Source organism: Mastigoproctus giganteus, chromosome 3 (genome assembly GCF_048544385.1).
Source record: "Mastigoproctus giganteus isolate SK-2022 chromosome 3, ASM4854438v1, whole genome shotgun sequence".
Classification (NCBI taxonomy): domain Eukaryota; kingdom Metazoa; phylum Arthropoda; class Arachnida; order Uropygi; family Thelyphonidae; genus Mastigoproctus; species Mastigoproctus giganteus.
Genome location: NC_143577.1, coordinates 225,746,565 through 225,769,868, shown reverse-complemented (window position 1 = coordinate 225,769,868; position 23,304 = coordinate 225,746,565). Strand labels below are relative to the sequence as shown.

The 23,304-nt window shown below is 37.7% G+C and overlaps 1 protein-coding gene across 4 annotated transcripts in view; it reads left to right on the top strand.

Moving 5' to 3' along the window:
• LOC150088797 (transducin-like enhancer protein 4) overlaps positions 1-22,710 on the top strand; it is a 204,986-nt gene extending 182,276 nt beyond the window's left edge. For 2 of the 4 annotated variants that reach the window (XM_090369660.1, XM_090369659.1), the window contains 13 exons: positions 2,450-2,560; positions 4,561-4,704; positions 6,203-6,308; positions 7,230-7,378; positions 11,071-11,135; positions 14,020-14,200; positions 14,296-14,364; positions 15,917-16,018; positions 17,081-17,226; positions 19,679-19,790; positions 20,147-20,229; positions 21,497-21,677; positions 22,378-22,709. In XM_090369660.1, coding sequence (XP_090225786.1) covers positions 2,450-2,560; positions 4,561-4,704; positions 6,203-6,308; positions 7,230-7,378; positions 11,071-11,135; positions 14,020-14,200; positions 14,296-14,364; positions 15,917-16,018; positions 17,081-17,226; positions 19,679-19,790; positions 20,147-20,229; positions 21,497-21,677; positions 22,378-22,485 — 1,557 coding nt within the window. In that variant the 3' untranslated portion in view covers positions 22,486-22,709. Of the gene's footprint in view, positions 1-2,449; positions 2,561-4,560; positions 4,705-6,202; positions 6,309-7,229; positions 7,379-11,070; positions 11,136-14,019; positions 14,201-14,295; positions 14,365-15,916; positions 16,019-17,080; positions 17,227-19,678; positions 19,791-20,146; positions 20,230-21,496; positions 21,678-22,377 lie in introns of all 4 variants that reach the window. The other 2 variants (XM_090369662.1, XM_090369663.1) reach the window with 2 other exon arrangements.
• The last annotated feature ends 594 nt before the right edge of the window (positions 22,711-23,304 follow it).

Sequence of the window (23,304 nt, the reverse complement as noted above, 5' to 3'; positions counted from 1 at the left end):
GGATTAAAAACAGATTTAAGAAAAATTATGAAAAGGTAAGGAGATAGAGAAGAGATAAACGGAGGTTCAGAGATAGAGAAGAGATAAACGGAGGTTCAGAGGCACAGATAATGTTCGGGATGATTACATCAGAACTTCATAGAGATCAAGCAGATTAAAAGAAGATTAAGAGATTGATTAGAAAGAAGAGTTTTAGAAGCAGAAAGATCAAGAAGTAGAGTGAGAAAGAGAGAAAGAAAAGCATTAAGATAGAAGATTATGAAACAGATTCTGAGAGATTAAAAACAGATTGAGAAGATTAAGGAAAGAGTTAATTGAGTCAGTTAGAAATGAATTAACTGGGAAAATTTCGAAACTGTTTCAGCGAGATTAAAATGAATTAGGAGATTAGATTAAGAAAGGTGTTAGGACATTAGATGGGATTAAAAACAGATTTAAGGAAAATTATGAAAAGTTAAGGAGATAGAGGAGAGATAAACGGAGGTTCAGAGGCAGAGATAATGTTCGGGATGATTAAATCAGAACCTCATAGAGATCAAGCAGATTAAAAGAGGATTAAGAGGCTAATTAGAAAAAGAGTATTAGAGAGAGAACAATCAAGAGGTCGAGTGAGAAAGAGAGAAAGAAAAGCATTAAGATAGAAGATTATGAAACAGATTCCGAGAGATTAAAAACAGATTAATTGAGAATATTCAAAAAGGAGTTAACTGAAAAGATTAATAAAGGGATTAATATTGGGAAGATTAAGAAACGGTTTCGATGAGAATTAATTGGTTTGGAAATTAAAGATTAGGAGATGAGTTTAAGAAACAGATTTAGAGAGCATGAAAGGTTATGGAGGTCGAGAAGAGATGTACAAAGTTAAGCGGTAGAGGGAATGTGAGATTAAAAGAGGAATTCGTAAAGATCAAGAGATGGATAAAAGGAAGATTAGTGGATTAAGAAGATTTAGAAGAAGATTAAAAGAGTATGAGATAGATTAAAAGAAAAAGAGAGTAAAAGAAATGAAGAAAGAGATTAAGGGATCAAGAGACATAGGCTAAGAGATCAAGAAGGGATCCGGAGAGAGAGACTGAAAGAGCCAGATGCAGAGAGAGGGAGAATGATCACGAGTGACTCAACAGTTTCTTGGTCGGCATTTCCTCTTATCCTAGAACGGTATTTAAATATTCAAGGCGTCAAGAGTTTATGAATCAAAATAATAAATTAAACGTGTTTAATATCCGAACATTGAGAAGTCGTTATACTGTGAGCAATAGTTTTAGAAAGAATTATGTACAGGAGGTAGGGGAGGGGGATCATATTAAAACAGTACAACTACTCTGTTAGTAATTTGTTCTTGTCGTAATTTTCTGTTGATTAAATATTTGTTTTCTTGTATATTTAATTAAATAAATCAATACAAATTTTTGTTTTAGTAAAATACGTATAAAAACAATGACTCTTGATGAACGAATCTGTTGAATTAACGCAAGAAGGGAAACGATAATTAAGAATTAAGCGAACCTTTAAGAATATCAAAAATAAAAGAAAGAGGAGACAAGACATAATTAAAATGAAAATCAGTAGAGAGTGAGAAAGTTATTAAATGAAACGAGTTTTTTTAGGCGGCCATTTTTAAAACTTTTTCTGAATTGTGTACATTGTGATGTCTGAGTGCCAATTGACTTTAAGCGTCAGTTTAAATCCAAGGGGAGTTAATCATTGTGTTGGCTTAATACATCGTAAATATTTATGTCTTAATAATCTTACTTGTGAGGGGTTGATTAAGGTACAGCTTCACGCTTAACGGATGCAGTCATCAGACAACTATATCCATGGCGGGTTTGCCGCAGTGTCTAAAGACGTTGAAATCTCTCCTCAATTAATTACGTAAACCTTCTGAACTCCCAGATGGGTGGTACTGAATTCCACTTCTTTGGAGGGAAGTTTGCCCGTATGCCCTACAGCATTAAAACCAGATATTTGAATAATTTCAGGGATGAATTGAAGTTCTCCACGCTTCGCTTCGTGGTTGAGTTTTACCTTTCAGTTAGTTTTCAAAAGAAAGGGAGCTGAAATCACTAATTATAAACTCTTTTAAGAAAAAAATGTTGCCAAGATAATTCGTTGTCTTAAGACTTTCTTAACTTTGTCTTAATGGATTTTTATTGAATCGGTAAAGTTGAAATTTTCTTTGATTTTTATTTTCAGTTATTTTATAGATGTTTCAAAACAATTTTCCTCAGTTGTCAGAAACAGAGTTTGCCAGTTTACTTAAAAGATCTTTTCTTTTTTTTCTATTTTTCTTATAAAACAAACTTTTGATGCTTTGGTTTAAGATTCTTTTTTTTTTTTCAAACTAACTTTGTACAAAAGCTAAACCACATTCTCAGAATTGAGTGTAGGTTTAGACCAAAGAACACACGCCCACTTTTTGATTTTTCTTTCTCCCCCGACAAATATCCAGTCAGGGAAGGGTGTCACATGGAGTGAGCTTGCTGCCCTATGCTTCCCGGCCCAGCAGGGCAGTGATGGAGAGAAAAGCGATCAAGATCTGGTTGTCGACATCGCCAATGAGGTTAGCATCTGTATCTTGAATGTTCCATTTGTCATAGCTTTGGTTAAGGCTGTATAATCTGTCTGTATTAACTATTACAGTTGCTAATATTTATTAATTTTCATTTCAGACACGTGTTTTTCAAAGAAGAATGAAACCTTTGATGTATTTGTAGTAGTTATACCATATATAATTGGGGATCCACAAAACACACACGCAAATCCAATTTCCACCTGGCGATGTCTCTCAACGGACAGGCTAATGTCTCTTCCTTTCTACCTGAGTCCCGTCGTGGTTAAATTGGCCAAAGCCCTCTCTTTCTCCATCTGGGTCGGTTCCTTCCCTGACTGGTCCGACTACCAGTAGATCTTTAGAAATCTCTTCCCATCCATCAGCGATGTGCTCCTATTTAGCATCTCTCTGATGGTCTCCAGTTCTTATTGAGCATCCCTCTGATGGTCTCCAGTTACTGCTGAATTTTTAATATATAAATGCCATCTAATTAAACTGCTTTCACCGCCTTCCTCATTCCCACTACGATGACCCCTTTATTAACTCAATTCACCATCTAGATATTCATTTCCAAGAAGACACTCGTTAACAAATAAGCCCTTGCCGGATGATGCCCTATATTCGAAGTACTTTTCTCGCGATTCGTTTAAAGAGGTGTCTACTGACTCTCTCCTTTATCTTGCCAAACTATTCTCATTGTACCAAGCTAAGCCACATTTAACATCCTCTGAAGCGACTCTACTTGTCGAAATAGCGAGCATTTTCTGCTGGAAGCTGTAATATGAGAGAAACAGGAATTTGGCAACCTCTTCTTTGTCAGCACGCTGGCAACCTGCTGAGATCGTGTTCACGACATGAATTTACGCATCATGTTACGAGCTAGCGTCTATGAATTAGTCCCCAACGAAAGCGAGGAGGATTGGCGTCGTAAACATTGTAAATTTCCTCCCACTTTTTGGTAAACTTCCTCTGAACATGAGAACATCGCTGCATCCATAAACATTTGCAGCCAAAAGTTAGTAAAATTTTACTCCACTAAATAAACGGGAGGTACCATACGAGCACAGGGATGCCAGACAACAGTAGGCATGTTTCTACGCTCCATCTATCGACTTTTTTGTGTCGGGAGCAGTCTGACAGTGGAGCGAAGTGTGCTCACATCGCTGGCAGACCAGTAGAAGTTAAGACCAAGCTATGCCAGAAACTAATACCATCTCATTTAGCGTTCCATTTTTGAAAATCGTCAAAACTACTAGCTGTTCGTGGTCAGAGAAAGATGTATAAGATGTATTAAAAGGTTCCCGGGCTAAATTAGACAGCTGATTATACCACAAAGACTTGTTGAGGCTGAAACGAATTAGCATCACAAATGCCATGCCCGAGTGGACTCTGCATTCTTGCCTATCAACATCCATTGTACGTTTGAAAACACGTTTACAGCCTTTACTGCCATATCCTGCTTAAGATAACTGCCCATTGTGCTCCAAACCCCCGAACGCTGTTTAATCCCTTTCACATGTCAGGCAAGTCATCAATCATTGACACCCATCGTGCGATTTCGGCCAGGAGGGACATTACCGAAACGATTTGTTCCCTCGGAGCATCCCATGACATTAGAGACACAGACAAACAGACAGGCACGCATGCGCAGAGGAAAATATCCTCCCACTTTTGTCAATCACGAGGGGAACACTGAAATCGATGAATCTTAATGCTTTTTTCTTTTAAATGTATTTGAGTGATTGTAAATTTTAATGGGCAGTCACCATCCACCCATTGGACAACCATTGTTGTGGTATTGAGTCCCACATATTCGCAGAAAGTCAAAATACCAACTTTCGATTTTTTCCTAAAAATTTGTATCCACGCATCGCTTTAGATGCTGTTTCCATAGAAACAAAGAGACTGTAAAACGCAATAAGGATCTGATGAGTGGATGACGTCTGTCTTCTTCGTGTGTATATCTCTGTATCTACAGTGTGTCATCTGTTCTTTCTTCTCGCCGACAGGATCCCCTGTCACCCCCTAATGGAGAGCCATCGCCTCGAGAAAATGGCACTGACCGGAGCATCAAACGCGATCGGCCACCCAGCAGAAGTGGGTCATCATCTAGCCGTAGTACACCCATTTCTACCAAGCACAAAGATCACGTGGTAAGTAATGCAGCCTGCGAAACACAAATCGTTCTTTCTGTCTCTCACTCTCTTTTTTTATCCGGTCCTTGATCTCTCTCCTTCTCTCTCTCACTCTCCATACTTGAAATCAATGTTTCCGTTTTGTCTTTGTAAGGTTGTGATCTTTCCACGCGGGTTCCAAATTATTTTTCTTTTTCTTTTGTCTCTTTCGCATCGATGCGATTTTCGTGTTACGTAGCGAGCGATTTGCATTTGTTTGTGTGGTCGTAAAGGGCCGGAAAGCGTATTTAAAACGAGCCAAATGAAATAGCGTATATTTCTTGGCCGAATGCGATCCATGGCATCTAACGCTGAAGTTCGCGAGACAAACCCATCATCTTTTTCGTACTCTGAACACAGAGACATTGTGCAATCGTATTACGACTTCAGACCAGATTGGACCCGAGATTTATTCCATCCCGTGTGCTCTCAACCTTGTTAGGTTTACTTCCACCTTATTCTCAAGGGACCAAACTGTCCTAAATCGATTTATTTATCACTATTCGCGCTGATTCTTCGTCTTCTGTTCCCAAGAACCCTTCTTTTACCGGTATCACTTCCCGAAGATTTAGCATCTCCTTTAATATCTCATTTTGACTCCTGGGGGTATTCCAGACGCGATCCATTTACCTACAAACTACATACTTGTTGTACCAGAAGAATTCCACCTGTTAGATATGTTGCATTTTCCTCGGTTTAATTTCGAACACTGCTATCATTTCATTCTAAAAGTCTTCCATATAATCATTCCAAAGAGCTGAAATATGCATCTCCTACGTAAGAAGAGAATCTTCTTACGTATCCACTCATGTAATCTCTCCTCCATAACCTCGAGTTAATTTTCGTTTCTAAAAATATCATTTTTTTTTACAAACTTTTGTATTTCCATGGCCGGACCCATTGGGTTCTTACTAGCTAGATGGATTCCGGTGTAATTTAAACTCTGTCGATTTATAGCCTTCCCCAATCAGGTAATTTCCATATGGTTGTTTAAGAATTATTCAAGATGTTCAATAAAACAACACCACAAGAATCATTGCATGAACCATTGCACGCGTCGATATATTACCAAAATCTGTTATTATTTATGTGGACTCATCAGTGGAATTTATCAGATGGTTGAAAGACCATCTGGTATTGTCATTTAAACATGTTGAACTTATTGAACTTCTTTCAAATCCAATAGGTTATTTGTGTCAAAGATGAGAGTGCTACGACAGCCTATTTCAGGATCAACTGGTCTCTCATCAGATGAACGGTAGTTTCTAGTACCATACCACAATGTGTGGTATCATGGCGGGAGGACCATCCACACCTATATGATTACTTCCATCTACAAAGTCATTTGTGGAGATTTCTTTCATTCTACCATCTGGTCTTTAAACTGACTAAGTCGTGGAGCTTAATTTTCAAACATTAAAAATATTGGCTTCTAGATTCCTGATTAAACTAATCTATCTTTGTTCATATTGTTTAGAATGACAAGTCCCCTACACCGGTTTCGAAGTCTGTCACCCCTACAAGTTCCGGTTCCACAACTCCTAGTTCCAGCAGTATCAAACCTATCCCTAAACACCCCTTAGGTAAGTGTTTTATCTGTTTTCTCTTAACTCTATTAATGATAAGAGTAGATGAACTTTCTAACCTCAAGGGAAAAAATGTAGAAAACTATTTTGTGGATGGTGTCAGATGCGGTAACATCTCTTTATTGTCCTTCAGCAGACAGCTCAATTATACACCTTGAAGCAGACAATGAAGGGCCTCTCTTTAAGCCACTATATCCATACACGGGCAGGGTGGGGCACACCAGAATGTATGCAGACGGCTGGTTTCCAGACGATTGGGAAATGGTTACGTTTAAAAGGATGGTAGAGAACTTTTATGCGTTATTGAATAGCTTTATTGAGGAATAATTGTATAATGGTGACACATCCAGAACCGCGAGGGATCTCGATAACAAATGGTACAGTCGTAAGACAGCAAATGGGATCAGCGGAGGCAGCTGGGATGGCTGGGACATGTATTATGCATGCTGCGAGCAATCATATTTTGTCATGTTTGACACGTCGTGAGCTCTAAATCTAGGAGAAAGACAGGAAATTCTTCTGCGAATTCTTATGTAAACATACGTCTGCTGACCGCATCTTACCAAACTTCCTCATCACGGTGAGGACTTCGAGGAATTATCGAAAACGTTACCGCCCACCTTCCAGACGTGTCATTTAGGTTAAGGAATGGAAACATAACCAAATTATGACGTCCTAGCCTGAAACTTCCATCATACTTGTAAAGTTTTAAAAACATTTAAAATCTTCACAATAAAATGATTTGATTAATGAAATTCAAATGTCTATCTTAAAATTTATTGAACACCTTTTTTCTAACATAACTTAAAAGTATAAATGGTAAAAAGCTTTGAAAGGTACACAAAACAGTAAATATCGTACGATTTTTTTAAAAATATGCTCTAATAAATTCATTTCTTTCTTTTTCGTTCTATCTAGGTCCTCCTTATCCGTACAGCTTACATGGAGCTGCGGCAGCAACTCACGCTGGCCTCGGAGCTGACCTCGGCTCCAACGCAGCGGCCTATCCCCAAGGAGTTCTACATAACAACATTTCTCCTGCACTCAATTCCTACTCCCGATCACTGGTAAGCACCCTCACTCATTTAGAGAAAAGGGGGTGGGGGGTTGTATATTCCATCCACTTACCCATAAAACATGTTGCCTTCCCTTGTAAACGACTGCATTCGGTCTTTACGGGGAAACGTTATTTACAGGGGAAATGCGATCGGTTTTATGATCCGGGATGTTTAACCTCTCCTGTCGATAGCTTTGAGTACCAGCGAGGGGATGTATATAAAGAAAAACACTTCGTGGTATTATATGGATCGTTTGTTATATCGAGTTGCAGTGACGGTGTCATGACTTCGAGGGGACAGGGTTCATTACCTGATTGTCAGATTTACAAAGTCAAGAAAAAAAAATGGAGGAATGAATCCGATTAATGTGTGCGCGGCTTGTTTCACGTACTACCGCGATCGGCTTCAATTTTTGTCAATTTAAATAATTAAAACGTATTTTTCATTGGAGATTGATGCTCACGGCCCTCGCGTTAACAGCGACGAACAAATAACGCTCATTAAAGCCAATTAGGGGCTCTGGACGTGCATCATTTGTTAAGGAGCTCGTGGCTAGCCGCGAAATGGTGTGCATAACCGCTGTTTCTTCCCCCAACCACCCACCCACCCACACACGCTAATTTCTTGCGTGTTTCTCTGAACCTATAAATAGTGGTTGCGATCTTCGCAGGTTACGATATTAGTGGGTTAATGGAACGCTAATTAGTATTTTAGTGTTGGACACGAGACAAAGAGAAAGGAGAGGAAACTGATCCAGGAACAGAAAACTCGTGATCAAATTGGTAGCCTGTCCTCAATCTCGTTTTATTTGGCAGTCGACAAACATAACACCATAAATACGGATTAAATGTGGATTTATTAGATTAAATGCGGATTAAATGTGGGTTGATTAGATTAAATAGGAATTAAGAGAGGTTGTAAAGATTAAACAGGGCTTAAGTGAGGATCAAAGAGATTAGATGAGGGTTTAAATTATGATTAACTAGATTAAATAGGGCTTAAGTGAGGATCAAAGAGATTAAATGGGGATTTAAATGATGATTGACTAGATTAAATATGGATTACATGTGGGTTGATTAGATTAAATTAGGAATAATTATATTGAAATTAAACAGGGATTAAATGAGAACTGAACAGATTAAATCTGGATTAAGAGAGATTGTAGAGAACTAAGAGAGGTTGTAGGAATTAAGAGAGCTGTAGAGATTAAATAGGGCATAAGTAAGGGTTGAAGAGACTAAGTGGAATTAGCCAGGTTGTAGAGATTAAATCGAGTTCAATGATGATTCACTATATTAAATGGGGAATTAGCCAGGTAGTAGAGATTAAATCGAGTTCAATGATGATTCACTAGATTAAATGGGGATTACATGTGGATTCATTAGATTAAATAAGTATTAAATTAGAATGATTATATTAAGATTAAATAGGGAATAAATGACTGAGAGTTTAAATAGAGATTAAGAGAGGTTGTAGAAATTAAATAGGGTGTAAGTGAGGATTACAGAGATTTAATAATAACTGTCTAGATTACATGAGGATTGATTGCATTAAATAGGTTTTAAATGAGGAATGATTATATTAAGATTAAATAGGTATTTTAAGATTAAATGATGAATATTAAGATTAAATAGGTATTAAATGATGGATGATTATATTCAGATTAAATAGGTATTTTAAGATTAAATGATGAATTACATGTGGACTCATTAGATTAAATAAGTATTAAATTAGAATGATTATATTAAGATTAAATAGGGAATAAATGAGGGATGACTATATTAAGATTAAATGAATAAATAAATTTTCTGTTTATACTCCGGGACAACCAAACGGTCAGAGGAGTTCACAAGATAGACATAATACAAGAAACAGCACCATATTCAGCAGTCACGGGCTTGAACCCTGCTCACTCAAGGCACGTGTACTTATACACCCTGCGCACCTGACCACTAAATTATGAATTACATGTAGACTCATTAGATTAAATTAGAATGATTATATTAAGATTAAATAGGGAATAAATGAGGACTGAGAGTTTAAATAGGGATTAAGAGAGGTTGTAGAGATTAAATAGAATTAAGAGAGTTGTAGAGATTAAATAGGGCATAAGTGAGGATCACAAAGATGTAATGATAATTAACTAGATTAAATGAGGATTGATTGCATTCAATAGGTATTAAATGAGGGATGATTATATTAAGATTAAATGAGGAATGATTATATTAAGATTAAATAGGGAATAAATGAGGACTGAAGAGATTAAATAAGGATTAAGAGAGTTGTAGAGTTGAATACAGCATAAGTGAGGGTCAAAGAGATTAAATGATACTTGTCTAGAGGTTTGATTAGATTAAATAGGTATTAAACAAGGGATGATTATATTAAGATTAGATAGGTATTAAATGAGGAATGATTATATTAAGATTAAATAGGTGTTAAATGACGATTGAGGAGATTAAATGGGATTAAGAGAGGTTGTAGACATCAAATATGGCTTAGTGAGAGTTGAAGAGATTAAATGGGAATTAAATGATGAATGAAAAGAGCAATTAGGGATTTATGGAATTAACAGATTAGACGGATTGGAGGATTAGGAAGCAGATTAAATATGGATTAGTGTGGGTTGACAGATTCAGTTATAGGGATGAAATCAATCTACTTTAGAAGTAGATTGATTTATTTATGTCTGAATTAAAATAATTAGTGGGGATTGAATATTGGTTAAAATATTGGTTAATGAGAGTTAAAGAGAAATTATACATCTCTTCACGAAGTTATTTAATCCTATTAATCCGTATCTTCAAGTAATTTAATCCTATTAATCCATATTCTATTGTTGAATGCTGCTAGGTAGTGAAAATTTGAAGGAAAGCAATCCAAGAAAAGGACTGATTGCCCAGTTCTCAGCTATTATAACTTACTCTAGATGATTTGGTTATGCCATTCCAAGGTGATAAAATTAGAAGCCTGTTGAGATTAGTCTCTTTTTATGTGGTACACAACAAGATTCTACCTTGGATTTCTATGAAGTAAAATATGGATTTAGTGTGGATTAACTGGATTATATTGAGATTAAGTTGAGATTAACATGAATTACCAGGTGTGAATGTAAATTAAATGAATGAGACGTTAAATGTGCATTAAAAGAGCTGATAACATGTATCAATTGCCTTTAATCCATATTTAATCTCTTGATTTATTCAATTTATATTTAGTACTATTAATTGGAATTTTAGTGTTGGGTAATGCTTGCTAGAGAAGAACTGAGGGGAAACAATCCAGGAAAGAAGTTTGATATCCCCAGTTGGCGAATCCCCATTGATGAAATCGGTATTCAGTTGAGATGGATACCATTTTACTTGGTACAGTAAGAAGACCAGAATACCACAGATGATTTCCAGAGTGAAATATGGATTAAATGGGGATTAAGGGATTAAATGAGTAAAATTAGGATTGAAGAGATTAATTATGGTTTAACCAGATTGAATTGATATTATTGGGATTAAAGACGAATTAACTTCATTATGTATATAAGAATTAACTGTATTGTTTAGATTAAATATGGATTAAAAAGCATGATTTCAAGCGTGGATTAAAGGCAGTTCAATTTCAAGTACTTGTATCTGTTATTATGTTGTGCTGCTTTTTTCCCCGAGAAGGATGTGTGATGTATAGCAGTCTCTTTGCATCTTTTCCAGGTAGGGTACGATTCGCATCCTTCCATCAGGGCACCCGGCTTTGGCAGTATACCCGGAGGAAAGCCGTAAGTAGTGACGCAGTTCGTAATGAAGTTTGTAATTAGTTTAAATGTGCGGACGCTTGAACAAAACAAAAACTATTCGAAGAACAGATTCGCTGGATGTTAAATTGATTCTTATCGAGTTCTGCGTGGACTGTTGCGCGTCCAATGGAAACTCTTGCTTTTCTCCTGTATCTCGTATATCATGGCGATGCTCGGTGTTAATTTTTCTTCTGCAGAAGTGACCTCCTGATGGATCCTGGGTGGAAACAAAATTCTTATGGAAAAATAAACTGTTACTCAGGTTTAAAGAGACTCTAGCGAAGACAAAGGACTGCCAGGCTATTTTCAATTCTTATTATCCAAGCCAACATTGAGTAGAAACGTCTGCGTGTTTGAAGATATCCTTTGCTTCGTAATGGTCAAGAAATATAAGGTGAACCAAACTACTTCCTTATATCTTACGTGTTGTCCTTAATGTAATAAAATAAACATTTAAATATTAAAATCAACGATTTCACCGGTTTTATTAGTGGACTTAACTGCGCAACAGATCGTTAGAACTCTAAACACTTAAGTGTGCTACGCGTTCCAGGAATCTTCTTCTTCTTCTTCCTTTGTGATCTTCCTTCAATCCTGATCCTTTCAAGGGGATAGTCGTCATCCGGGTTTGATCTCTTTGCAGAAGCGATAGAGGACGAATTTACAAACTGTGTCTGTGATAGTACATACTAAGGACATCTAAAATGGCGATGTTGTGAATGTTGTGAACTTTGGTTGTATGATGTATCTCTGTGTCTGTGTTAAAAGTTATGAAACGCGGCAGTAGAAACCTGTGTGAATGTGACAGACCAGCTGACATTACGCAACTATGATTGGCCAAACACAAAAGGAAAGATATACGTGATTTTTGTTCAAAGAAAGTTTTAAGTTCTTCCTCTTTAAGCCACATGTTTATATCTGAGCTCTAACTTTTGTATATGTAGTGTAGAATTTCATATTCAAATACATGCACTGTTCTAAAATTCTAAATTAATATTTCATACACGATGGTTGTCCAATTAAAACATGTTTATAACTTTTAATGCTCAGGTTCTAATTTTGAGTTAATTTTGGCTTATTTGGTTCTTAAGATCGTGGGGTGGAAGGACCGGGCACATCTGCGATCTTGGATTTTCCTGAACATGTTTTAATTGAACAATCCTCGTAGGTCAGGTTTCATTCATTTTTAAATGTGCATAACTATGGCAAGTGTATAATATTCAAAAAAAACTCATCCAGTGATATTAATTCAGTAATTGGTCAGGATTAGAGATGAAATTTTTAGGCTCAATCCATCTGCAATGTTTCTTATTAGATGTTACAGAGAATCCTGTACACTCACTGTACAAAAAATTATAAACATTTATTCAATAGATCTACCTTTTGCCCGAATTGCAGCTTGTACATTTCGTGCCATGGATTCCACTAGTCTTAAGGAGCTCCAGATTTGACCATTCTTCCATCAGAATAGATCCCAGACGTATCTTTAATTGGATTCAGATCTGAAGAATTAGTCAGCCAGGGTTGATGTTGAAAATCTTGAGAATGTTCTGCGAACTATTCAGGTACAATTTTTACAAAGTGGATAGTTGAGTTGTCTTCTTCAAAGAATGCATCGCATCGCACTCCGGGTAAAAATGAATCATTGAAGAGTGAAATCAATCCGATACGATAGAAGAATATTTATTGGAAGTAACACGGCCTTATAACTGCATCAATGGATCCAGTCCATACCAACAGAACATACTTCATACCATGATACCATCTCCAGCCGCTGGAGCGGTGAACACGAGATGGTCTGGATGCATAGCTTCATGAGGTTCACGCCACACTTTTACCCTACCATTGGTGGGCAAAAAGTAGGGTAAATCAAGACTCTTCAGACAACTGGATTTTTTTCCATCACTCCAGTCGAACTACCAAATCCCAGATTCTTCAACTTCTGCCGCACAATCCGTTGGAAATGGAACTTTTTTAACTTAAATCGAATTTTACTGTCATTTGCTACACTGGACCTATTCTGACGCACAATTCCCTTTAAATTCCTGTGGTCTCGTTCTTGGAGTACCGACTGTTTTCCACATCTCTTCCTTTTATAGCTGCATTCTCCATCTTCCACTCATTGCATGCTTTTGAGATGGCCGCTTTCGACACACAAAGAATTTGTGATCACACCATCTGACAACTTACATTTACATACCAAACCTCTTGACACCAATTACAAAATGTTTCTAATTTTTTGGCCAGTGAGTGTACTTTTATTGTCACTTTATTAGATATTATAAGTCTAAATCATCAGGCTTTGACAGTTACAAAAGTAGGCTGCTTAAGTGTGGTATATATGTAGTTGGTAGATACAAATATATTGATCTCTGCATCAGTGGAACCCATGGTGGAGCCACCTGGGGATTTCCTTTAATTGCAGAGAGGGGGACCAAAAATCAGGAACCATAGAGATTTCGCAGTTACTATATTATTTAATTTAATGTTTCTTTTTGGGACTATGTTTTCATGTGGCACAAGAAGGATTATAGATGGACCTCCTTTTGGATTGAACATTCTTTGCCTCTTCGGTTGGTTTTTATAGGATGTGAAGTCTGTATGAGTCCCGATATTTGGTTCCATCTCAAACTTATTAGATGGAAAATCTGTGTATTGTCGAAGGGGCAGACTGGTGACTTATACCAAGTGTCTTATACCAATTAGTAGATCGAGAATTTGATAATAAGGTGGTTTTTTAGTGGCCAGGGAATACGAATGAAGGGGTGATGAGATGTCTGACTTTTCTTTTTTTTTTCTTTTTTTTTTTTTATTTCCATGTACCTGTGTGCGTGCATTTTCCGTTTTTTCTTCTTTCTGTGCACAGGGCGTATTCGTTCCACGTGAGTGCCGATGGACAGATGCAACCAGTTCCCTTTCCTCCTGATGCTCTAATTGGACCAGGCATTCCTAGGCACGCGCGCCAAATTAACACCTTAACTCATGGGGAGGTGGTGTGTGCCGTGACGATCAGTAATCCTACAAAGTACGTCTACACGGGAGGAAAGGTAAGCGTCCTTCTTCTTATCCGGATGAAAATCATTGATATCAGATTCGATTCCGCTGGTGATTAATCTTATGAGATTTCCTGATGTTTTTCCAGGGGTGCGTCAAGGTTTGGGACATCAGTCAGCCTGGAAGCAAGACTCCCGTCTCCCAGCTAGACTGCCTTGTAAGTATAATTTCTGAATTATTTTCTCTTTTGTTCCTTAGAAACGGAATTAGAAGATTCTGTCGCGTCTAGGCATCAGTTGATTCCTAGGCTAGGAATCATCTGATCATCATTTCCTAGGGCTAAGAATCATCTGTCATCATTTTATCATTTCATAAAATCTTGGCCCTAGGATGATTCCTAGAGCCACGATTCATCCGATCATCATTTCATAGGGCTAGGAATCATCCGATCATTTCAAGGGTTTAGGAATCATCCTACGGCTAGGAATCATATGATCAGTTCCTTAAGGCTAGGATTCATCTGATCATCATATTCTAGGGTTCGGAATGATCCCGGAGCTAGGAGTCATCTGATTATCATTTCATAGAGCTAGAATTCATCTGATCATCATTTCCTAGGACTAGGAATCATCTGAGCATCATTTCAAAGGTTTAGGAATCTAGGAATCGTCTAGTCATCATTTTCTAGTGCTAGGAATTATCTGAGCATCATTTCAAAGGTTAAAGAATCATCCTAGGGCTAGGGGTCATCTGATTATCATTTCCTAGGACTAGGAATTATCTGTCATCATTTCATAAAGTTAGGAATCATCCTAGTATCAGGATTCATCTGATCATCATTTCATAGGGCTAGCAATCATCTGATCATCATTTCAAATATTCAGGAATCATCCTGGGGCTATTAATCATATGATCAGTTTCTTAAGACTAGAATTCATCTGATCATCATTTCCTAGGGCTACGAATCATCTGATCATCATATTCTAGGCTTCGGAATGGTCCTGGAGCTAGGAGTCATCTGATTATCATTTCATAGAGCTAGGAATTATCTGATCATCATTTCCTAGGGTTAGGAATCATATTAACATAATTTCAAAGGTTTGGGAATCATCATAGGGCTAGGAATCAAATGATCATCATTTACGAGGAATCATATGATCATCATTTACTAGGGTTAGGGATCATCTTAGAGCTAGGATTCATCTGATCATCATTTCCTAGCACTAGAAATCATCTGTCATCATTTCATTGGGTAGGAATCATCTGAGCCATCATCTTTGAAACCTAGGAGCTAGGTTTCAAAGGTTTAGGAATCATCCTAGGGCTAGGAATCGTCTGATCATCATTTCCTAGGGCTTAAATTCATCTGATTGGGTTTTATTCCGAGTACTCCTTTCTGCAGATCATATATCAAACAAGATATGCACTGTTGTATAACTCTAGCGGTTGCTGGGGAAATCAATGTTGCAGTGCAACCAAAGCATTGACGTAACTGAATTAAGTAATGCAACCACTGCAATACGTCATTCACCTATACACTGCCAAGGAACATTATTAGGACCATGGAGGTTTAAACTACACTGAGTGCTCACGTTATTGTGTACACCTCAAATCAGCCTGGATTCGTCTTGGCATGGATCTAAAAGATCCTACAGATTGCAAACAGTCCTGTAGGTCCTTTTAGAAAAATTTGTTTTCTTTGTCATTAAGTGTGGTTTGATTTATTATCCTCACGTCTAGGCCTTACCTCAACTTGTCTTTCCTTCTAGCAAAGGGATAACTACATCAGGTCATGTAAACTACTACCCGACGGAAGGACTCTAATAGTTGGAGGAGAGGCCAGCACGATCTGTATCTGGGACCTTGGAGCGGTAAGGGTCCTTTTACACCTTATTTTTCATGATTATAAATTTTTGTAAAGAATGCGGTAAGTTTCTTCGATAACTATCTGGCGATATTCCCAAAAATAAAAATAAAAATAAAAATTGGTAATTCATTAAATTAATATAAAATTAAACGGATTAATTAAATAATAAATTTAATAAATGACACCTCATTAACAAACCGGTAATTGATCCATTTAAGAACGCGTCCAATATCGTCTGCCGCGTAGAGACGATACTGGACGCGCTACCTGGACAGTGCAGCGCATGCGCATAGTGCTTCCAGATGGGCAACCATATAAATTGCCACGAAAATTTTCGTAATAGAAGGGAGTTGTTGGAGCCAGAGGAAGGAACCTCTCGGAGAGGTCAAACAATCCATCGGTGGAGTCGTCTGCGTAACTGTAGACCCGCCGTACAGCCATGAAATCCACCCTTCACACTTGAGGGATTTTCGAACAACGAAATGAGGTGGACAAAGCGACAATTTGGACGTGACTTCGACACGGACTCCTCGTTACCACGGTGCCGTTCATTCGGACAGAAACACGTGGCAGCGAACATATTTCCGCCAGTGTGCCGCCGATTTCAAGAATTAGAGGGCGGCGGAACGAGATGGAAGGGGGAAATTGGGGGGCGAACGTGACGCATTCCAAATCAGTGAAGTGGGAAGCTGGTATGAAGGCAGACGATGGAACAGAAAGATATCGTCTGTCAATTGCCGCTTACCTCCCACGATAACGATCAGGTGTTGACACTGGCGGCCATGAGTCACAACTTCCGATGTAAACCCCGATGAGGAATCGGCAAGATATTTAAATATCCGATTGCGCATGCGTGTAGATGGACTCCGTTGATTCGTCTCAATTAGTGTGGGTCACGTGGCGCATTTAAATGTAACCCGCTTCTTACGACGCCGATTTCTTCTCCGTCTGTGGTCACGTGACCACGGACGGTGCCCACGTGGTGTCTTTTTAACGGAAGCGCTTTTAATTGCGAGCCCCGCTTGCTTTCCCGCGACTGTTGCTGATCCGCTTTGTCTTTTGACAGCCGACACCGCGCATCAAGGCCGAGCTGACCTCGAGTGCCCCTGCGTGTTACGCCCTCGCCATCAGTCCGGACTCCAAGGTGTGCTTCAGCTGCTGTAGTGATGGCAACATTGCCGTCTGGGACCTGCACAACCAATCACTAGTCAGGTACGTTCAACTTTTAAAACCTTCTGTGTTTTCTGTTTGGGTTGATGGGGGAGGGGGAGGGGAAGGGAGGGGGTATCGGGTAATGGGCAGCGTTTCCTCCTGTCCGAAAATTTGTTGCGCGAATAAACGTATCGGATTTCGATCTGTTCGGACTTTTCGGCCCTTAATAACCTTCCGGTGATCTTGCCAGAAGAAGCAGGGCCCCTCTGACAGGCTCTCGTTTGTCTTGTGCAAAAAAGAAGAGAAAAAAATAGAAGATATGCCTTGTCTTTCTCTCTCTTTCTTTAATCTTTCGGCCGTTGCTCTTTTCTTTATTCTTCTTTCTCTCCTGGTGCTTCTTTCTCTCATTCCTTCCCATTTGTACCTTTTCTCTCCTCGACGTCTTTCTCTTTCTTTCTTATTCTCGCTTTATTTTCTTTCTTTCTCTCTCTTTATTTTCTGTTTCATTTCTTTTCTCTCTTTCTCTTTCTCTTTCTTTCCTTTTATAGCAATTCCTTCTCTCTTTCGCTTTCTCTTTTCGGTTTTTACTCCTTCTGGCTTTTCCTTTCAATCGCTTTCTATTCCTTTCTTTTTATTTTCTTTTTTCTCTTCTTTCTCTTTCTTTTTTACTTTTTTTCTCTTCTCTTCCCTTCCCCTCTTTTTTGTTTCTTTTCTCTTCCTTTTCTTTCTTTTTTTTCTCTTCTCTTGCCTTCGTTCTCTTTCTTTTTTCTTTTCTTTCTCTTCTCTTCCCCTCCTTTTTGTTTCTTTTCTTTCTCTTCTCTTCCCCTCCTTTTTGTTTCTTTTCTCTTTCCTTCCTTTCTTTCTTTTTTTCTCTTAACTTCTCTTGCCTTTGTTCTCTTTCTTTCTCTTTCTTTTTTTCTTTTTCTTCTCTTCTCCTATCTTTCCTCTCTTTCTTTCTTTTCTCTTTTTTTTTCTTTCTCTTCTCTTTCCTTTCTTTTCTTCTTTTTGATTCTTTTCACTTTATTTTTTTACCTCTTTTATTTTTTCTCTTCCTTTTCTTTTTTCTCTTACCTTCTCTTGCCTTCGTTCTTTTTTTTCTCTTTCTTTTTCCTTTTCTTCTCTTCCCTTCTCTTTCTTTCTTTTCTCTTCTTTTTCTTTCTCTTCTCTTCCCTTTCTTTTCTTCTTTTTGATTCTTTTCTCTTCTTTTTCTTTATTTTCTCTTCCTTTTCTTTCTTTTTTCTCTTATATTCTCTTGCCTTTGTTCTCTTTCTTTTTTCTTTTCTTTCTCTTCTCTTTTCTCTCTTCCCTTTCCTCTCTTTCTTTCTTTTCTCTTCTCTTCTCTTCCTCTCTTTGTTTCATTTCTTTTCCTTTTATTTCTTTTTTCTTCGTTTTCTTTATTTTCTCTTCATCTCTTTTATTTTTGCTCTTCCTTCTCTTTCTATTCTTCTGTCTTTCTTTCCCTCGGTCCCTGTATCCCTTTTTTAGCAATTATTTCTCTTTTCAACTTTATGCCACATTTATATTTTACTTTCTTGTCTTCCACTCCTTGGTCCTTTATTTCTTTTTCGTTCTTTTCCTTCCCTCTTTTATTTCTCCTTTGCTGTATCTTTTTTTTTTCTTCTTTCTCTGTTTTCTCCCTTTCTTTTTTCGATTTTCTTTCTCTCTCTTTAGCTCTTCCGGTCATCATTCTCTCTTTTCTTCCCCTATTGCTCTCTCCTCCATTAATCTCTCCCGCTTAATTGTTTTCAAGTGGATAACGACGAGTTCTCCGATAATTCGTGCACGAACCTTTCCCCTGATGAACGGAACCACAGAGCGAAACAAAATTACGAAACCCGGAGCCACCAACGTGTTTTCAAAACTCTCACTCCCCTCCCAACCGCACCGACCCCCCCACCCACTCACCCACCCGCCCCAATTTTTCCAGTTGTAGAACTTCTAATGCGCTGCAGAAGAGGAGAAATTGTATTTCTGCTTGTAGGAGTTAAAGAAATTAGTATTCGTCTGCCCGTTGCAGATAAGAAAGTTAAATGGATCTCCTTATCACTGCGAGCCCCGCTTGCTTTCCCGCGACTGTTGCTGATCCGCTTTGTCTTTTGACAGCCGACACCGCGCATCAAGGCCGAGCTGACCTCTTATATTCACGTCAACACGACTTCTGCTGCTGCTGCAGAAGTAATGAAATTGCAGCCTCACAGGAAGAATTATTTGCCCCAGTTGGCATCAGCTTCGAATGCACAGCCCGGGTTCAGCCAGCAATATTCGGGCTTCTTCTGCTAACTGCATTTTAAGAGCTTTACTTTTCTTCATTTGACAGTCAAAACCGCAAAGACAAAAGCGAACAACTGCTGTCAGAGTCGGGGAGAGGGGGGGTTTGCATTCTTCTTCCCGGTCCTCGTTGCGGGGCCCCCAACTTGATTATAATTTCATTTTTGTAGTGTGTATTATTGTAGTGAAACAGATTTTATATTTTTGAAGTCGCAATTGTTAAAAGCGTTGTTTTTGTTTACAGACAGTTCCAAGGTCACACAGATGGCGCTAGTTGTATTGATATTTCCAGCGATGGCACCAAACTATGGACGGGTGGTTTGGATAACACAGTTCGTTCCTGGGATCTGAGAGAGGTATCTTTTGTACGATAATTCTTATATTTAAAATCTTCGTTAATCTAATAATTATGTCGACAGATGGCGCTATTGTAGAAAGGGTTTTTCTGCCCGCCTAATCACTAGGTGTTTGGTGTAACTTTTCTTATAAAGTACACCAAAATTTTATCAAACTTATAGCAGCTTATCGATTATGGCTTCCGTAGCAGACGAAAATTTCAGGAGCAGACGAAAATAGAGAACTTGTCTGATCATGAAATCATCCTTTTTTTTACTTAAGTGGTAATCGACAAGCAGTTCAATGGATATTTTCTTATATTGCCAATTATCGATTCTGTTAGCATTTAATCTGAGTGTAACAAAACTTTTTCTAGGGTCGGCAGTTGCAGCAACACGACTTCACCTCCCAGATCTTCTCGCTGGGGTATTGTCCGACAGGAGAATGGCTCGCCGTTGGGTAAGTCCCTCAGCCTCAGTTACCACCTTTAAAAAAACATTTATTCAGTGTTTAGATTTTAATGGCGCGTTCAAACGTCAATTGAAACATTCTGCTGCTGCTGAAACAGTCTAGCAGCACAGCTAATCAATCAATTGTTAATACCTGATGATGATTCATTTTAAGAAGTGTCGAAACGTAAATTTTGAAATAGATTTATAAGTCTGGAAACATTTTTTTTTAGAAATTTTTGACCTGCAATTATCAATATTTGAATAAAAAATTTTCTGAATTCCTGATTTGGATTCCTGAAGATGCTTGACATCTGAAAAATATATAAATTAATAAATAAAGAAAACGACCTTAATCTAAAGTATATTTTCTTAAAATTAAATTTAACAAAAAAAAATCTCTTTTCCCTATTAGATTCTTTTAAAACTCGCATTCTGCCCTGATGACGAAATCCAACAAGGTATGCAGAAACGTTGCCATTTAAATTTAAATACTGACTGAGTCAAAAAATTGTCACATTTTATTCTCACTTATCAGCAAGTCTAAATTTAAACTTATCACGTGTAAAAGAGTTATATTTAAAAATAATTTAATAGTTTTATTACACCTTCTAAAACCAGCTTAATTTTTATCTCTTTTCGAAATTAATTATTAATGACATTAGAAGTTATTTGATTTGAAAAAAAACATTTTTAATTTATATATCTTTTTCAAAGTAATTATAAAAATAATTTTAAAATATAAAAATAATATATAATATATAAACTATAAAAAATAATAAATGAAAAAATAAAATATAATATAAAATATAAAAAATATATAAATAAATAAATAAAATAAAAATATAAAATTTATATAAAAAGTTATATATATAATATAATAAATAAAAATATATAACATATAAAATATTAAAAATAAAATAAAAATTAACATATATAATATAAAAAATAATAAATTGAAAAATAATACAAAATACAAATACCGTATTTGTCGGCTTACAAGACGCACCCTAATTTTGGAATGGAATGGTAAATTTAAGAATAAACTTTTGGAAAAAAATTATTGTTAATACAATGGAAAATTAAAATTATTACCCTTTTTATTGCCACTTTCGGCTTCTAAGCCGCAGAACAATTTTTAAGGTATTTATTAGGGGAAAAGAAGTGCGTCTTATAAGCGGACAAATACGGTATATAAAAATAAATATAAAGAATAATAAGTAATATATAAAAATATAACTTCTTTTTATTTTTTTCAATATGGAATTTTCTTCCAGGATGGAGAGTAGTAATGTGGAAGTCCTCCACTGCACCAAACCTGACAAGTACCAACTCCATCTCCACGAGAGCTGCGTTTTGTCCCTTAAATTTGCCTACTGCGGCAAGTGGTTCGTAAGCACGGGCAAAGATAACCTGCTTAACGCCTGGCGTACACCTTACGGAGCTAGCATTTTCCAGGTGAGCCCTGATGTCTTATTCCGGTCCTTAATTACCACACTGTGGCTTTTGTGATGCAAGTTAAAGAAGCCAAAGTTGTTACTTGTTTAAAACGCTTTAATATCAGAAGTGGGAGAGATTCATGGTGGCCGTGTTGGTAATGCAAGCCGGCCTCCCATGAATCAACCCACGTGTGACTCAGCGAACGTGCAGTGAACTCGTAAACAACGTCTGCCCCTCCTCATTAGTCCTTGCTGAAATAGGATCCCAAGATTTAGCACGGAAACTTTTAACAGTGCCTCATATCTATATCAGAACTCGACTACAGCACTGTCAACGCTAATGCTAGGGCGCACGCGGACTGCTAGAAGCAGGTTATTAAAAGAACGTCTTCCTCTGGAAAGATAAGGTATGCAAATTAGCTTAATGAAACAACCCACCTAATTAACGTAATTTAAAATATCTTGTCAAGCACCCACTTCTAGCTCACGTCATACACTCGCTCGTAATAAAACCACTTGTTCCGAGACTCCCTGCACGTTTTTGAGTCGCACAGACCTTTCTAGCTTACGTATCAATGCTTTGGCGCGTGTAGTTCGGCTGTGGGAGTCCAATATGGAAAATGTATTATTTTGTTAATTGTAAATTTTTAATTTTATAATAAATTCTGATGTAGGTTTTGACTATTTGACATTCTAAATGCCTTTTGTTTTTCTTTTAGTCCAAAGAATCGTCTTCAGTTCTCAGTTGCGACATCTCTTCGGACGACAAGTATATAGTGACGGGTTCAGGGGACAAGAAGGCCACTGTATATGAAGTTATATACTAGATCTTCCTGGAAGCAGTGCCACTGTACATACTCACCTGTATTTTCCTAACACAGAAAAGACGCCCCTTAGACGGGGGGCGAGCTTATCGACTGCCTTCTCAAGTTCCAAGTAAACTAGGGGGCCCCACGGTGATTTGGGCAGAATCCTAATCTTCAATGTTCCATGCGAAATGCCTACCACTATCGGGCTTGCCTTTCTCCTATGTAAAAAAAAAAAAAAGAAAAAAGAAAAAAAATCAGCTGGGTACTCTCCTGAAATTCTTCAGCAATGACGTCACGTCTGCAGACGCAGGAAATCCTATGAAACAGTTTCCTCAGTTTTGTGCCTCAAATACGAGCTGTTCTGATGCCGAGATTGGAAAGAAAAGAAAAAAAAAAAAGATTGGTGATATTGTTTGCTGCACTGTTCGAAGGGGGGGTGGTTTCATCGATCCACCCTCCACAAATTCAAAAAAAAAAAAGTTTAGTCTACGTGTTGTTATTGGCTGCAGCCGCGCATGTTCGGTAGAAGGTCGTGCTAAGGATTGCAAGTTCCTTTTTTTCTACCATTTCGGATTAAGCCTAACTAGACAGACTCTTCTCTCCGTTGTGTTCTAAATCAGAGTGAAAGAAAGTGTGTATTTATGCGCGTGTGAGAGAGAAAGTGTGCGTGCGTGTGCGTGTATAATATGTGTGCGTGTGCGTGCGTGTCTGTGTGTGTATGTGTGAAAGGTCGAGGATCACTGTTGTCTCGTTCCGTGTCCCTTCTCCTCACCAAAGCACCAGGTGCTTTTTGTTTTTGTCAAATCACGTGACGTCTACCAGTTCTCCAATCATTTC